This window comes from Chelonia mydas, chromosome 4 (genome assembly GCF_015237465.2).
Source record: "Chelonia mydas isolate rCheMyd1 chromosome 4, rCheMyd1.pri.v2, whole genome shotgun sequence".
Taxonomy (NCBI): domain Eukaryota; kingdom Metazoa; phylum Chordata; order Testudines; family Cheloniidae; genus Chelonia; species Chelonia mydas.
This window is the reverse complement of record NC_057852.1, coordinates 95,508,954-95,526,559: the sequence shown is the minus strand read 5'-3', so window position 1 is coordinate 95,526,559 and position 17,606 is coordinate 95,508,954. Positions and strand designations below refer to the sequence as shown.

The window sequence follows — 17,606 nt, the reverse complement described above, 5'->3', positions numbered from 1 at the left end:
ATTTAACTCTTTTTGTATGCTTTGGGAGCATGGAGGCTCTGCTGTGCCATGGTGAGGCCTTTTACAGCTTGCCTTCTTTAGGGCTTGAAGAACTCTTAAGGGATCTGTCTCTGAATCATACCCCATTGGCTCTCCTTCCCCCTGGGGGTCAGAGTCCTCATGGTTGACTTGGAAGGGAGAGGGGCTGATTAGAAGCCCTGCTTTTTTCCCCCAGGGCAATCATGACCCACTTTAAGACCTGGGGCGGAGGGAACCTGCGAGTCTCCTTCTTTGTTCTGCAGAGGCCCTTGGGACTTACTCCCCAAGTTGAGTGGTCAGGGTCCTCCTTGCTTTTGGAACTTCGCCCAGCTCTGCACTGCAATTCCAGATCCATTATTCCTCTGCTGAATCGTGGCTGCCTTGATGGGTAGAGGACTCTCCCTGCCTGTTTGACTCATAGCCCTGGGACCTAACGGAGTTAGGGTTGGTTGGATGGGTGCAGGCTGGGCACAACTCGTCATCTGCCAAGCCTGGGAAGGATGCCTCATATATAGATCGCCACTTGGATTTGAGCCAGTTTTTCTTGGCAGTTCTGCCATACCTGCATGGGGCAGAGGAGCTGGCAGGGAGATAGATGCTGCAGAGGAGGCTGAGGGTGGGTTATACTCCCGACCAGTTAACCAACCCATGGAGGAGGATGACTGATGAAACGGAAGAACACTGCTCCCTGCTGCCCAAGAACGGGGCAGACATTTAAAAAAAAATAAAGGTGACGACAGGAGCAACTGAAGCAGCCAAACTGTCTGCTGCTGTGAAGGCAGAGACTCTGGTGGGAGTGGAGGGGACATGGCCACAGTGTGCAATGCCAAAATGCTGATCCGCCTCCAGTGAGCTGCAGAGTGAGGAGAGCAGCCCAGATATCCAGAATTGTGGGAGATGCTGGGTTGCAGAAGAGGCATAGGGTGTGTCCATCCTTGATGGGGACCAGTACACTGCAGGAGGCTGGGTTTGTATCCTGAGGGCTTGGACTTCACCACAAGGTGTAGTAGTTGGCATGAAGTGCCTTGCCTGACTGTAGAGGAGGGTGTGCAGGGGGACTGAATGTTTTTTCTCTCTTTTTTTAAAGGTACATCCTTTAGAGAAAAAGCGATGATAATATTTTTCATTAAAAGGTTGAAAGAACTGACTTAAGTTCTCTGAAGGTCGGACACTTGCTGGGTTCTGTCTTGCTGCCATGGGTGGTAAAAGGGAACTGAGGGAGGAATGCAGCCACTCTGTCTTTTATGCCCTTTCATGGGAACACAAAGAGGCACAGGGAATATACATGGCTCCCACAGACACTGCTATTCAAAAAAAATTCAGTCTCGCATGCAAGCAGTGCATACACCTTGACAGTACTATCCACACTGACACATACTTGAAGAAGAATTGACTATTCTGGACTATTTCTTCCTCTTTCAATTCAGATACTTCCCATTTCACTAGGGAGATGAGCCTGATAAGGATGTATGTTTGTACTTCTCTAGCAGGATTTCATTTGTTCTGTGCATATGGAAACAGGAACATTCTTTAAGGGAATGAATCCCTATCTTAAGAGAGGAAGGGAGAAAGAGGTGCAAGTAACAGTATGAGATTGCTGCTTTTAATGACCCGAGGAAGCCCTCAGTTGTTGGTTGAGAGAGGTATTTAACAAAATGAAAAACATCTAGCAGGTCCTTGTAATTGGCCTTGACTCATGGGGCACTATCCCCTCCCAGATTAAGAGGAGGAAGAGAGAGTTGTGTGTACACAGGGCCCCAAACCAATTTCACTGCTGAATCAGCTGGGGTCGGTCCCCCAGGGATTTACATGCACCATGGAAAATGCCAGGAAATTACAATCCTCATTCCATCCTTTGCACAAAGGACAGCACCCTGTAAAAAGGGCAAACAGGCCTGTCCTTTCTCCCTTGTTTTGTGAGCTTACTGGAAGAGAACCAGAGTCTGCAAATCATGCACCTCATAGGATCATCCAATTTGTCCATTTATTGTCAAGACACCATACTGTTTTTTACATGGAAGAGTTGACACAAAGAAAGAAAAAGTATAAATAATATTAGAAACATATTTAAAATATAGGCATTTAATATATAATTATTAAGTGTACATATATGAAATGAAGAAGAGGCAAAGTTAAAAGAGAAAGAGATTAGAAAACATAATCAGCAAATAGAATACCAGATAATGGCAGCAAGACTTACAGTGTAAACAATGTTTCCCAAGAGCAGGTAGTCTGAAGTTTTACCATTGCCAAATACAGTACCTGCAGGAAAAAAAAGAATGATGATTTAAAAAGAAAAGGTTTATTTATGGGCAATTCCGTTTTTGTAAAGGTATAGTCTAACAGGACTCTTTCTGTTGGATACTGGGTCTGGTGTTCCCAACACAAGACAAGGCAGAACTTCCTGAAATGAATGCCTTTTAGATCATCTTTAGTAGTGGTGACCAATGACTGGTCAGAGCAGGGAGAGCAACTATTAATGCCTTCGCTCTCCAGAACTTTCCAGCCATGAACTCTGCAAGACACAAGAGCTTCCCATAAAAGCTAAATATATTTTTAATCACATAATTTACACACACAATAACTTCCCTCAAGGCACATCTGAAGTATACATATTTTTGGACATGATACTGTCTGTCTGTCTGCCCACCTGCATATCTATCTATTTAAGCAAACATATTTCCGGAATAAGGATAGCCAACTCTTCTGTCCTAGCATTTTAATTCTTATTTGGGATGTTTGTTATTTGAGCTGCACAAAATTGGACAGCTTTGTGAATTTGTGTATTTAATGTGTGTGTATACAAGTTTGTGTGTGGATATACACATCTTATATACACTAACTTATATATACTAACTCATACACAAACATAAGTATCTGTGTATATATAAAAACACATTTGCAAAGGCTTCCTGAAACATGAATTTTGAAGCAGTGCCTTCATACTTGTTTACACAGAACATACTTGATTGCCTACTTCCAGCAGTACCAGCTTTTATGATCACAGTTCTCTGAAGGGTCTTAGTATGTAGGATAATTGTAGTCTCCAGAATACTTATGTGATGTTGCGCCTGGAAAGACCGAATTGACAGAAGCATCTCTGAGTGGACTCCTCATCCTTGATGTTTTGGTGCTCACTAAAATGTGTGTATGTTTACTATAGAAGCATAGCATCAACTGCACTGCCGTACAGGATGAGTACAGCATTAACTGCACTCAGGGGCGGCGAGTTATATACACTTGTGGTGCCTGGGCACCAGCAATATTCAGGTCCTGGGGGCCTGGTTCCACCAGTGTTTGGGGCTGGGTCTCTCCGCCGGCCCCACCTGCCGCCCCCTGCATCTCCCCCGAGTGTCCCCCAGCCCCCACTTGCTGCCCCCGCTCACCTCCCCCTGGCCCCGGAGCCTGCAGCTCACCTGCTCTGCCGGCTCCCCGGATCAACTGCTGCCGCGGGGTCCTAGTGCCCCCTATTCACTAATGGCAAGGCAGGCTGCCCTTACCCTGCCCTTCCTCCCTAGCCCTGAGCCTCTCCAATGCCCCAAACCCCACAACCCCAGCCCCAGACAGAGCCCTCATCCCCCCACACCCTAATCCTCTGTCCCAGCCCTGAGCCCCTCCCACACCCCAAACCCCTCAACCCCAGCCCGAGCCAGAGCCCTCATCCCCCCGCACCCTAATCCTCTGCCCCAGCCCTGAGCCCCTCCCACACCCCAAACCCCACAACCCCAGCCCCAGCCAGAGCCCTCATCCCCCCGCACCCTAATCCTCTGCCCCAGCCCTGAGCCCCCTCCCACACCCCAAACCTCATCCTCAACCCCACAGCCCTCACCCCTGCATCCCCTCCCACCCCCAAACTCCCTCCCAGAGCCTGCACCGCCCACCCCCTCCTGTACCCCCACCCATTGCCCCAGCCCAGAGCCTACACCCAAACTCTGTCCCAGAGCCTGCACCCCTCATCCCCTCCTGCACCCCCACCCACTGCCCCAGTCTGCACCCTGCACCCAAACTCCCTCCCAGAGCCTGCACCCTGCACCCCTCCTGCACCCTAATCCCCTGCCCAAGGCCTCCACCCCAGACCTCCTCCCCCCACCCAAACTCCCTCCCAGAGATTTAGGCAGGTGGGGGGGGGGGGAGTGGAGTTTGGGGGGGGGCGGGTTCTGGGCACCACCAAAATTTCTACAAACCTGTCACCCCTGACTGCACCTTATACTGCAACCAAACCAGAAAGTTTATTATGTTGTACAGATCTAATCACTTTAGCAATGGAAAGGAAGCACTACTGTATGTAATAATTTTTTTATGAAGCAAGGAGGGAGACAAAAATGGAGTGGGATGAGAGACCCAAAAGAAAAAGGAGACAGGTGGTGAGAAAGGGGAAGAAAAAGAAGGGAAATTTGGGTGGCAGTATAGAAGGAACTAATGGTCAAGTCAGAGGAAAAAAAGAGAGGGGAGCTCTTTTCCTCTTTACTCAGTTTGGGTTGAGAGCATGAGAAAGATACAGAACTCAACAAGCAGGTAGTTGCAGTCTGTAGTAGAAAGTACACTGCACAACCCATTTTTTGCTACCTTGCCTTGCATTAGGTTTATTGATATTCTGTTGATTAATTTCATTATTCCACTGTTTGTGAATTTGAACATTTTATTTGTTGTCCCTTTATATCCCCTTTACAAAAGGCTGGAACAGAAATTAGTTTTATCGTGCATCAGAAATGCTGCTGTCTCTCCCCTTCAAAAGAAATAACTAACGGCTCATCAGGATACTGGGATGTCAGCAGTGTCATACTTAAGAATCATAAAGTTACTTTTTTACTGACAGAATTAGAAAATTATGACAAAATCTTATTTTAGGAAAATGGGAAATTCCAAAGCTTAATCAGCCTTCACTTTGTTTAGTGACCGTTGCAATAGCTGCTGTTAGTGACAGCTCTTCTGTTGGTCGACAGTGAAAAAACTGGTACTGACACAGCTACAACTACACTGCATATTGAAAAAAACCTGACAGTCAGAGGGATTGGGCCTATTACTACTTGCTGACATGATATATGTTGCTGCCACAAAAGCTATAGATGTGCATGTTCCTGCCTGTTTTAACACTAGATATACAGAAGACCAAGAGAGGTGCACAGACCGAGTAGAAGCAAAGTAGAAGTAGAAGTTTGCCTAGGGGGAGAGCCCAAAGATTTTATTTGCCTTTCAGCCTTCTGGGAACAGTAAATAAAACAACTGAAGAGAAGAGGCTCTTGATACGTTAAAAAGAAAGAAAATATGGACAGTGAGCAACAGCTGTTGTGACCTGCACAGGATGTGCCATGTTTGTCTTTCTGCTGGAGGACAGAAGCGTCTTCATCTGTATGAGTTCAAGCTGGTCTCCATAGTGGAAGAAAAGATTAAAGGACTGGAGACCCAAGTATTGACCCAAGCATTGCATCAGAGAAAATGAAGACTTCCTGGATAGAAGTTAGGATTTGGTATTGTGGATACAGCATGCTGAGGAATTGGAGAGGGTAATACAGGGGAGACTGAAGAGCAGGGAAGAAAATTGGCAGTGTGTGGCACAAGAAGAACCAATATACCCCTAATACAGATAGATCTAAGCAACCGTTTTCAGACTCTGGGCACAGGTACTACTGCTAAAAATGCCTTGGAAGAGTTATCTGAGGGAAGAAATCAGAAGGAGACCCTGTCGACCGGAAGGCATGGGATGTGTTGTCTTAGGGATGGGGTGTTCCATGACCACAACTCCCAAAAGGAGGAGAAGGGTGGTGGTGGTCAGGGATTCCTCCTAAGGGAGATAGAGTCATCCATTTGCCATCTGGACCAGGAATCCCAAGAACAGTGCTGCTTGCCCAGAGCTAGAATTTAGGATGTGACTGAGAGTCTGCCAAGACTCATTAAGCCCCTAGACCACTACCAATTCCTACTTATCCACGTGGGCACCAATGATACCGCCAAGAGTGACCTTGTATGGATCACTGCAGACAACATGGCTCTGGGAAGAAGCATAAAAGAATTTGGGGCTCAAGTGATGTTCTCATCTGTCCTCCCTATTGAAGAAAAGGTCCAGGAAGGGACTATCATTTCATGGAAGTAAATGCATGGCTACTCAGGTGGTGCTGGTGAGAGAGATTTGCCTTCTTCGACAATGAGCTGATGTTCCAGGAAAAAGGATTACTTTGTTGAGCTGGGCTCCATCTATCAAATACTGGGAAGAGCATCTTTGGACATTGTCTGGATAACTTGATGAGAGCTTTAAACTAGGTCTTATGGGGGACAGTGGCAAAAAACTGGCCAATGCACATCGAGGCTCAAGTAATGAAGACAAGGGAAAGGGCTTAAATTCTGGAAAAGGGACTAGAAAACCACAACTGCATTAAAAAGGCAAGAAGAAAAACAACAGTGCAGTCTGCAAAATATCTTCGATGTCTGTATACCAGTGCAAGAAGTATAGGGAAACAAGCAGGATGAACTACAAGTCATGGCATATGAAGAAAATTATGACTTAATTGGCATTACAGTGACTTGGTGGGACAACTACCATGATTGGAGTACCAGCATGAATACACTTGCTCAGATTCAAGAGCAAGTGAGCGGCAGATCCACTTAGAGTCTCTGGGTGAAGATAAAAAGGGACAAGAATAGTAGCGATGTTGTGGTAGTCGTCTATTCCAGACCACAAAATGAGGAAGAGTAAGTGGCGAGGCATTCTACAAGCAGGTAACAAGATTATATCTTGTATATAAGGCATATCTTGACTTTAGTGTGACTTTTGATACTGTCTCGCATGACCTACTCATAAAAAAACTAGGGAAATTCAGCCTAGAAGGAGCTACTATAAGGTGAGTGCATAACTGGTTGGAAAACCATTCCCAGACAGTAGTTATCAGTGGTTCACAGTCAAGCTGGAAGGGCATATCAAGTGGGGTCCCACAGGCAGGGCTGTTCCTAGGGGTGTGTGGGGCCTGGGACATAAGTGCCGAATTTCTAATCTGCTGGGGGATGCTCCCCCTAACTCCGCCCAAGCCCTGACCCCACCCCACCCCTTCCCCCAAGGCCCCACCCCTGGCCCTGCTCCTCCCCCCACCCAGTTCTGCCCTGCCCACCTTTTCCTGCCCAGTTCTGCCCCCTCCCCTGAGCGTGCTGCTCCCTCGCTCCTCTCCTTTCCCCCCACCGCCTCCTGATGCTGCGAAATATCTGATCAGGTGCTGAAAACGAGGGGAAGGCTCTGATCAGCGGGGCCCACAGGAGGGCATGAGGCGTCGGGGGGGAAGGGGAAGTTCTGGTAGGTGAGTTCTTCCTTGCCCCCCCCCACCTGCCTGCTCACCTGCTGCTCGCCTCCCCACTCGCCTCCTCACTCTGCTCGGCCCAATTTGCCATACCGAAGGGATGGCTCTACTCACAGGGATCAGTTCTGGGTCTAGTTTTGTTTAATATCTTCATGCATGATTTATATAATGGCATAGAGAGTACACTTATAAAGTTTGTGGATGATACCAAGTTGGGAGGGGTTGCAAGTGCTTTGGAACATAGGAGTAAAATTCAAAATGATCTAGACAAACTGGAGAATTGGTCCGAAGAAAATAGGATGAAATTCGATAAGGACAAATGCAAAGTACTCCACTTAGGAAGGAACAATCAGTTGCACACATACAAAATGGGAAGTGACTGCCTAGGAAGGAGTATGGCAGAAAGGGATCTGGGGTGTCACAGTGGATCACAAGCTAAATATGAGTCAACAGTGTAACACTGTTGCAAAAAAAAGCAAACAACATTCTGGGATGTATTAGCAGAAGTGTTGTAAGCAAGGCACAAGTAGTGGTTCAGAAAGTTGAGGAAACAACTAGGAGGTCATCCATTTTGGATCTTGTTTTGACCACCAGGGATGAATTAGTTGTGAACACGAAGGTAGTCGGGAACTTGGGAGGAAATGATCATGGTGTTATAGAATTCAAGATCCTAAGGAAAGGAGGACATGAGAATAACAAAACAAGGACACTGGACTTCAGAAGGGGAGATTTCAACCAACTCAGAGAAATAATAGGCAAGGTCCCATGGAAAGACCAATTAGGAAGAAAATGAGATGAAGGGAGCAGTTCCTAAAAGATGTAATACTAGAGGCTCAACATCAAGCTATTCCAATGCAGAGGAAAGATAAGAAGAGCAACAGGGGGCCAATGTGGCTGCACAAGGAGCTTTTTAGCTATCGAAAACCCCAAAGGGATATACACAGCAAAAGGAAGGAGGGGCATGTCACCAAGGAAGTATACATGGGAATAGCACAAGTATGTAGGGACAAAAACAGGAAAACCAAGGCAAAGAATGAGTTACAGCTGTCCAGGAATGCTAGAGACAACAAGAAGGGGTTTTTCAGATATGTCAAACAAAAAAGAATGGTCAGGGATGGTGTGGGTCCATTGCTCAACAGAGAAGGTGAGCTGGTAATGGAAGATGATAGGAAGGCAGAGCTGCTCAATGCCTACTTTGCTTCAGTCTTCTCACAAAAAATAAAGTTACCAGATGACTAGCAAAGTTACCATAGACAATAAAGGGGAAGGGATGCAGATCAGGATACGTCAAGAATATATCAGAGAACTTCTGACCAATTTGAATGAATTCAAGACAGTGGGGCCCGATGCTATTCACCCTCGGGTGCGGAAGGAATTAGCTGAAAAAAAAATATCAGCGCCACTGGAAATAATGGAGGCAAACTTCTGGATGACAGGAGAAGTCCCAGAAAACTGGAGAAGGGCTTATGTACTGCCCATCTTTAAAAAGGGGAAAAAGGAGGACCTGGGAAACTATAGACCAGTCAGCCTGACCTTGATATCTGGGAAGCTACTAGAACAATGTACAAAACATTTAATTTGCAAATACCTGGAGGATGCACAGGTAATCATTAGCAGCCGGCATGGATTTACTAAGAACAAATCATGCCATTCCAACTTGATTTCTGTCCTTGACAGGGTAACTGGTTCGGTGCATAGGGGAAATGTGGTGGACACAACATACCCGGACTTGGCTTTTGACACCGTCCCACATGCCATTAAATTGGAGAAATGCGGGCTCAGAGGAACTACCATTAAGTCAATACATACTGGTTAAACAACTGCAAACAATGAGTTAACTATTAATGGAATGATGTCAGATTGGAAGGAGGTCTTGAGAGGGGTTCTGCAAGCTTGACACAAAACTAGAGGAGTTGCCAATACTTTGAAAGGCAGAAGATAAGGACAGATTCCATCAACTCAGCCAAAATAGGACACAGAATGGGTTAAGAGGGGCAACCCAAACAAATTTAATGACCAGTGAGTAATTTCTCATTGTCATTTGTCCCTTCCTTCTCCCATCCTTTGGAAAATTCCAGATCATCAGCAGACATATTAAGCAGTCCTACAAGAGAAGGTGGGTTTATATGAAAGGTGACCTGGAATATGTTAAGTATTAAGTTTGCCTCTGCTACCTATAAACACATGGAAAAGTGAGAAACATTTGTAGGGAACTGACTATAGCTTTGCAGATTTTCAGCTTTGCAACTTTTTAGTCTGGGGACCTTAGTCCAAACTTGTGCAGGAGGTGGAAATACCCTTAGGTTAGAGTGATCTCTCAGTGGCAGAGGTGGAGTTAAGCCCATTTGTTCACAAGTATGTAATCAATGACTGTTAGGGTATGTCTACAATACGAAATTAGGTCGATTTTATAGAAGTCGATTTTTAGAAATCAATTTTATACAGTCGATTGTGTATGTCCACACTAAGCACATTAAGTCGGCGGAGTGCATCCTCACTACCCTGGCTAGCATCGACTTATAGAGCGGTGCACAGTGGGTACCTCTCCCACAGTTCCTGCAGTCTCCACTGCCCACTGGAATTAAGCTCCCAATGCCTGATGGGGCAAAAACATTGTCGCGGGTGGTTCTGGGTACATGTCATCAGTTGCCCCTCCCTCCGTGAAAGCAACGGCAGACAATCATTTTATGCCTTCTTTCCTGGGTTACTGATGCAGACGCCATACCATGGCAAGCATGGAGCCTGCTCAGCTCACCGTCACCATACATCTTCTGAGTGCTGCTGGCAGACGCGGTACTGCATTGCTATACAGCAGCAATTCCTGATAGCTGTCGTACATGTCCAGGGTGCTCCTGGTAGACCTCGGTGAGGTCGATCAGAGGAGCCTGGACAGACATGGCTATCCTCCTCTTAGAGCACCGAATGGGAGCCAGAGACTCCAGGTCATTCTCTTCTTTAAGTTTCATCTCATGGAGATTCAGTCCTGCCTGGAATATCATGCGAGCTGGAGGCTTCTGCCTCAGGCTGCTCTCCCAGATGGCAGAACCGTGCGGTTGCACCTACCCCAGCCTACCCCTTGCTCCCATGGTCCATGAAGCCTGGACAATAGTAAGGAGCAGTTCAACTATAGACTGAGCAAGTGCAGAATGGTGGTAGAATGTGCCTTTGGATATTTAAAAGCTCGTTGGCGCTGTTTGCTGACTAGGTCAGACCTCAGCGCAACCGACATTCCCATTGTTATTGCTGCTTACTGTGTGCTCCATAATATCTGTGAGAGTAAGGGGGAGACATTTATGGTGGGGTAGGAGGTTGAGGCAAATTGCCTGGCGTCCAATTTTGAGCAGCCAGACACCAAGGCGATTAGAAGAGCACAGCAAGGCGTGCTGCGCATCAGAGAGGCTTTGAAAACCAGTTTCATGACTGGCCAGGCTTCGGTGTGACAGTTGTATGCGTTTCTCCTTGCTGCAAACCCGCCCCCATTGTTGATTTTAATTCCCTGTAAGCCAACCACCCTCCCACCTTCGAAATAAAGTAACTATTGTTTTGAAACAATGCATTCTTTCTTTATTAATTTAAAAAAAATGAGATAATGGACAAGGTAGCCTGGGTGGGGTGGGGGAGGAGGGAAGGATACGGCCACATTGCTTATTGTAGCCACACTAAAAATCAAACTGTTTGAATGACAGCCTTCTGTTGCTTGGGCCATCCTCTGGAGTGGAGTGGCTGGGTGCCCGGAGCCTCCTCCAACCCCCCGCATTCTTGGGCGTCTGGGTGAGGAGGCTATGGAACATGGGAAGGAGGGCAGGCAGTTATACATTGGATGCAGTGGGGGGATCTGTGCTCTTGTTGGCTTTCCTGCAGCTGCAACAGATGCTTCATCATGTCTGTTTGCTCCCCCATTAGCCTCAGCATCGCCTCCTGCCTCTGCTCTTCGCGCTCACTTAATTCTTTCCTGGTCTCTGCCATTGAATGCCTCCATGCATTAAGCTGTGCCCTATCAGTGTGGGAGGACTGCATGAGCTCAGAAAACATGTCATCACGAGTGTGTTTTTTTCACCTTCTAATTTGTGATAACCTCAGGGATGGAGATAATAGGGGGAGTATAGAAACATTTTATGCTCTACTATTCCGGGGGATTGCATGGTCACCTGTGCTGCTGAGTTCGCCACGCTGACCAAACAGAAAATGAAACTGAAAAGTTTCTGGGGCTTTTCCTGTGTACCTGGCTAGTGTATCGGAGTTCAAAGTGCTGTCCAGAGCGGTCACAATTGAGCACTCTGGGATAGCTCCCTGAGGCCAATACCGTCGATTTGCATCCGCACTACCCCAAATTCGACCCAGCAAGGTCGATTTTAGCGCTACTCCCCTTGTCGGGGAGGAGTACAGAAGTCCATTTTAAGAGCCCTTTAGGTCAATGGAATGGGATTGGGTGTGTGGACGCAGTCATTTTTAAATCGACCTAAGGTGGCTAAATTCGACCTAACCCCGTAGTTTAGACCAGGCCTTAGTGTCACAGTAGCTAGAGACTCTACATAAGGTGTTAGAAATGGACAAACTATCTTTCTACCTCAAAAGAGCGGCATATGAAGTAGGTAAAACTAAATGGTTCTCTCTACATTCACGATGTGTAGTTTCTTCTCAAGGGGAGAGGAAGGATTTGGATAGATGATTGGAAGGATCATGGGCTTATTAACATGGAAGTCCAAAACCACTTAGGACTTTCTAGACGAATGAAACAACTTTCTGTCAGATGAAAGCCTCTAAGAATGGGAGTTAATCTATTGAACTTAATTATTCAACATGCAAAGATGAGGTTTTAGCAATGAATGGAGATACTTTCATAGTAAAAAGATGCAGGAAAACTTTCACACAAGTCCCCACAGACCTTAGAGGCCACCCAGATAGTAACTGCCCCATCCAATCTGATTTTGCATAGTGTCCAGAGGAGAACAGGAAAGTGAAAATATAATGTAACACCTTTTCCCAAGTCAGAGGAATGCATTTCACCACAGGAAGGAGAGCTCTAAGAGCAGAAGCATGGGATCTGAAGGCAAACCTATTAGTTCAACACCTGTTGCAGAGTGAGAGGCCACCTTCCGGTGTTTACCCCTTAGCTCCAGAATAAAAGAAGAGAAGACTGAACTATGGAAATCACTTTCTCTTTTTTATTCTGGAACCAGCTAGATTAAAAAAGACTTGAGAACTGAAGTATGGGGATGTCCTCAATGCTTCTTCGATGAAGGCTGGTACAATGTAGAGCCTTTAAAACACAAAAATACCAACCCTTGATTCCCAGCACAAACAGATTTTTATTTATACAAGTTTCCATCTCCAATTCTGTAACATACCTTCCAAGAGACTACAGGTGAGTCATACCAACTCTCTGCACCTCAGCCTCCTCTTCTATAAAATAGGGACAATATTACTCTGCCTCAGTGCTTTTTCAGTTCTGAGGAATTCAGAAAGAAGGCACTAATTACCACAAAAGCAGCACCAGAACTAACCCATCACTGGAACAGAGCAGGTAGGAATCAAACATATGGGGTAAAGGTAGTAAAGGGTTTGAGAGAGACAGTCATTATTCCTCAAGAAAAAGAAAGTCTGCTCAGAAGATGGAGGGCTCCCTGAAGTATTTCTCAGATATTTTCTGCACCAGTGGGAGCTTGTCAGATAGTCACAGGATCCTCTGAAGGGTTAATTTTGACATTCTTCCTGCCAGTGGGGTCCTACGCAGTCTTATAGGAATTCTTGAAAGATGCTCTCCTAAAGTTATCAGGGACTGGAAACCTGCAAACTGGCGTAGAGTCACCAGATTGTTCTTAATCATGGTCTTTTCTAGCTAGGTGTTTCCTAATTTTGTCCCTATTCTCCATGTCCCTTCCTAGTATCAATCTTGTTCCTATCTTCTAATCTGAAAGAAAAATTACTATACTGAACAAAGGGAACAGAACTGGAAGAACTGAAAGCTAGACTTCATGTTTACAGCAGAGAAGACAAAAATAATAAATAAATGAGATGTAAGGGGTGAAGTCTTTATGCTTTTCACTATTCTTTTTCTCCATGCTTCCTGATAGAGGATGCTACAGTGCTGGTAGTCTAGAATTTTCCTCATGATGAAAGAAGAAACAGATGAACAAGAAATGGGATGGAAGAGAAATCTCAGAACAAAGAAGAGAAGGAGTATGAGGAAAACACTTTTCAGATTTTTCAGATGCTTTGGTTGCATTTTTAGATGTTCAAAGCTTTCTAGGTCTGATTTTCAGCATTGTAGCAAATGCCAATATGCCCAGTTTACACACAACTGACTAGATGACCATCTGTATAGCCCATGTACATACAAACATAGGACTGGAAGGGACCTCGAGAGGTCATCTAGTTCAGACCCCGGCACTCATGGCAGGACTAAGTATTATCTACGCTATTCCTGACAGGTGTTTGTTTAACCTGCTCTTAAAAATTTCCAATGATGGGGATTCTACAACCTCCCTAGGCAATTTATTCCAAGGCTTACCTACCCTGACAGTTAGGAAGTTTTTCCTAATGTCCAACCTAAACCTCCCTCGCTACAATTTAAGCCCACTGCTTCTAATCCTATCCTCAGAGGTTAAGAACGGTATTTCACCCTCCTCCTTGTAACAACCTTTTATGTACCTGAAAACTGTTATCATGTCCTCTCTTAGTCTTCTCTTTTCCAGATTAAACAAACCCAATTTCTTCAAGCTTCCCTCACAGGTCATGTTTTCCAGACCTTTAATCTTTTTTGTTGCTTTTCTCTGGACTTTCTCCAGTTTGTCCACATCCTTCCTGAAATGTGGCACCCAGAACTAGACACAATACTCCAGTTGAGGCCTAATCAATATGGAGTAGAGTGGAAGAATTACTTCTCATGTCTTGTTTACAACACTCCTGCTAATACATCCCAAAAGGGAGCTAGATAGATTCATGGAGGATAGGTCCATCAATGGCTATTAGCCAGGATGGGCAGTATGGTGTCCCTAGCTTCTGTTTGCAGAAGCTGGGATTGGGTGACAGGGCATGGATCACTTGATGATAACCTGTCTGTTCATTCCCTTTGGGGCACCTGCCATTGACCACTGTGAGAGGACAGGATTCTGGGTTTGATGGACCTTTGGTCTGACCCAGTATGGCCGTTCGTATGGTCTTATCACCTTATTATCTTTTAGATGTTTGCAAATTGATTGCTTTATTATTTGCTCCATTATCTTTCTGGGTACAGAAGGTAAGCTGACTGGTCTATAATTCCCTGGGTTGTCCTTATTTCTCTTTTTATAAATTGGCACTATATTTGCCCTTTTCCAATCTTCTGGATTCTCTCCCGTCTTCCATGACTTTTAAAAGATACATGTGAAAGAGAACATATTTACAAATGCCCATATACCAGGTCACTTAAAATCAAGCTCTCTAATGACTATCCAGAATATTTAGAAAGTATAAATTGCCTAGAAAAATAACATCAGTATGTCAGTTTTGTGGCAACCTCGGACTGCAGATGTTAGACCACTCTCAGAGCATCTCAGCAGTCTTGTTCAGCTGCCTGAACTCCTTGACTCTCACCAGAAGCTTTATCCTATATCATAGTGTGATCACTAAAACATCCCCTTCTGCATCATACAATCAGAGTAGATGGCTTACCTCTTTCACTTTCCTCCATCAGTAGCCCTATTAGGGTTGCCAGGTGTTCGGTTTTCAACTGGAACGCCCGGTCAAAAAGGGACCCTGGCGGCTATGGTCAGCATTGGTGACCGGGTCATTAAAAATCCGGTCAGCAGAGCTGCAGGGCCAAGTCCCGATCTGTCCTGGCACCGCGTTGCACCCCGGAAGCAACCAGCAGGTCTGGCTCTCAGGCAGGGGTGCCACGGGGCTCCGCGCTCTGTCCCCGCCCCGAACACCAGCTCCGTACTCCCACTGTCTGGGAACCGAAGACAATGGAGCTGGGGGTGGTGGTGCTTGTGGGAGAGAGCAGTGCATGGAGCCTGCTGGGCCCCCCTGCCTAGAAGCTGGACCTGCTGGCCACTTCCGGGGTGCAGCGCGGACCCAGGACAGGCAGGGAGCCTGCCTTAGCCCTGCTGTGCACTGACCAGGAGCCCCTCGAGGTAAGCCCATGCCCCAATCCCGAGTCCCAACCCCCTGCCCCAGCCCTGAGCCCCTCCTGTACCCCAAACGTCTCAACCCTGGCCCCACCCCAGAGCCTGCACCCCCTCCAGTACCCCAACCCCCTGCCTCAACCCGCAGCCCCTCCCACACGTTGAATCCTTCGGCCCCACCCCCCCAGCCTGGAACTTGCTCCTGCACCCCCAGCCAGAGCCCTCACCTCCTCCCACACCCCAACTCCCTGCCCCAGCCAGGAACCCCCTCCTGCATCCTGAACTCCTCATTTCTGTTCTCACCTTGGAGCCCACACCCCCTCCCGCACCCCAACCTGCACCAGCCCAGTGAAAGTGAGTGAAGGTGGGGGAGAGCAAGCCACTGAGGGAGGGGGAATGTAGTAAGGGGGGGAGGGGTCTCAGGGAAGGGGTTGGGCTAGGGTGTTTGGTTTTGTGAGATTGGGAATTTGGCAACCCTAAACCCTATCCTAGCAGCTGAAGCTCTCCTGAGGTATTTGATCTCAGTATTTGTGGCCCTTCCATTTCCTCCTCCTAAATACTAGAAGCTTTCTACATCTCCAAAACATCCACACAGCTGCCACAACTCTCCTCCTTGTCTGCAGCCAAACTCAACTGTCCTCCTGGAGCAGTGGTTCTCAACCTGCGGCCCATGGGTCACTTGTGGCTCAATCAGCACACAGCTGAGGCCCATGTGACATCCTCAGAGCCATACAAGTAGTATTGGATGCAGCCCATATACCATGGTAAATAGGTTGAGAATCACTGTAAGATATCTCCCCAACTTCACCTGATCACCTACCTGGTTGCCACTGCCCTCCCATAGTCCCCTACACACTAATGAGCTAATGTACCCCTGAAAAATATAGAAATGTAAGGATTATTATGGTATTTACCCTTCCAAACTGAAAGGGCAGTCAAACTGATAATACAAATACATGATACTACTATTACATAAACTGTAGCAAATCAAGTAAGCATCGAATCATATGGATGTACAAAAAATGTGAACTGAATTTATTTTAAAACCAATTTTATCTCCCATACTTGTGCATAGAATGTACTAAATTATGAAAAAGGTATTCTTTCTTTGCCACAATCTGAATAAAAATCTTTAGATTGCATATGTTGGTTTAGTTTTAGAAATAGTACATAAAATGGAATAGTGTAACGTTGTTGGTATTTATTAGTGTAATCTTGGAAATTATTATTTTTCAAGTAAAGTAATACAGTACTTTTCAGAGTTTGTATTTGTTTTACTTACTTACCATACTGGAAGGCTTTCAGTGGAAACCAAAACAGAATAACTGAGTGGAAGAGGCCATTTAAACAATGAACCCAGAAAACCTAAGGGAAAACAAAAATCCATGAGAACCATTTGCGGTAAACTAGCTCTGTGAACCATGACCTTTTTTTTATCTTTGAGTTAGAGTCACAAAAAGTGTTTTTGTCAGGCCACCACTGTGAACTGATATAAATGACAGGCACTTTCTGCCTCTTAGCCCTTCATGGGTCATATGTTTATTTTTATGTTTCAAAAAAGGTGCTTACTGTCACTTTAAAATTTCACAATTATCAGTAAAATTTTGAAATAGATACAAAACAGTATTTTGATTATGCTGAAAAATATGCAACAAAACAGACACCTACAAACATTACATTTCTTAGATAATACTCTAAAAATTACTTTAGCATTTGGTTTCATTTTAGCGTTCTCACATGATACACAATTTGGATAAAAGGACCGTTAAACTCAAATTTCTATATAAACTAGTTTACATATTTCAGACACAAAATAAAATACAAATTGAAATTAAAAAGCATCATTCTTGGATTTCTTCTTACTATATAATTCATAATAAATTTTCCATACTGCTTTCTTATTTGACAGAGACAAGTTATTAAACTTGAAAACTGTTACATTTGTGCTAAATTACTCTAATTTTACTACCGAATTTATTATCATTTGTGAAAGACAAATACTGTTCATAGGAACTGTGCTGTATATTTATATAAGCATAAATATACTACTGGTGCTTTCTATAGCATATTGTAGATAGGCATGAAAGAATTGACTAAGCTATCAAGAAAAATGGATTTTGAACTCTTGTATCCTTCAGGACAACAATTGTGTTTTATCATTGGAAATGCTTTTTACAAACATAACATTTATTGTACAAAA

The 17,606-nt window shown here is 45.2% G+C and overlaps 1 protein-coding gene across 9 annotated transcripts in view; it reads right to left on the bottom strand.

Moving 5' to 3' along the window:
* Positions 1 to 17,606, bottom strand: part of ATP8A1 (ATPase phospholipid transporting 8A1) — a 252,619-nt gene that overhangs the window by 49,132 nt on the left and 185,881 nt on the right. For all 9 annotated transcript variants that reach the window (XM_027831495.3, XM_043544446.1, XM_043544443.1 and 6 more), the window contains 2 exons: positions 16,693 to 16,771; positions 2,219 to 2,280 (listed from right to left, as the gene is read on the bottom strand). In XM_027831495.3, coding sequence (XP_027687296.2) covers positions 2,219 to 2,280; positions 16,693 to 16,771 — 141 coding nt within the window. The remainder of the gene's footprint in view (positions 1 to 2,218; positions 2,281 to 16,692; positions 16,772 to 17,606) is intronic.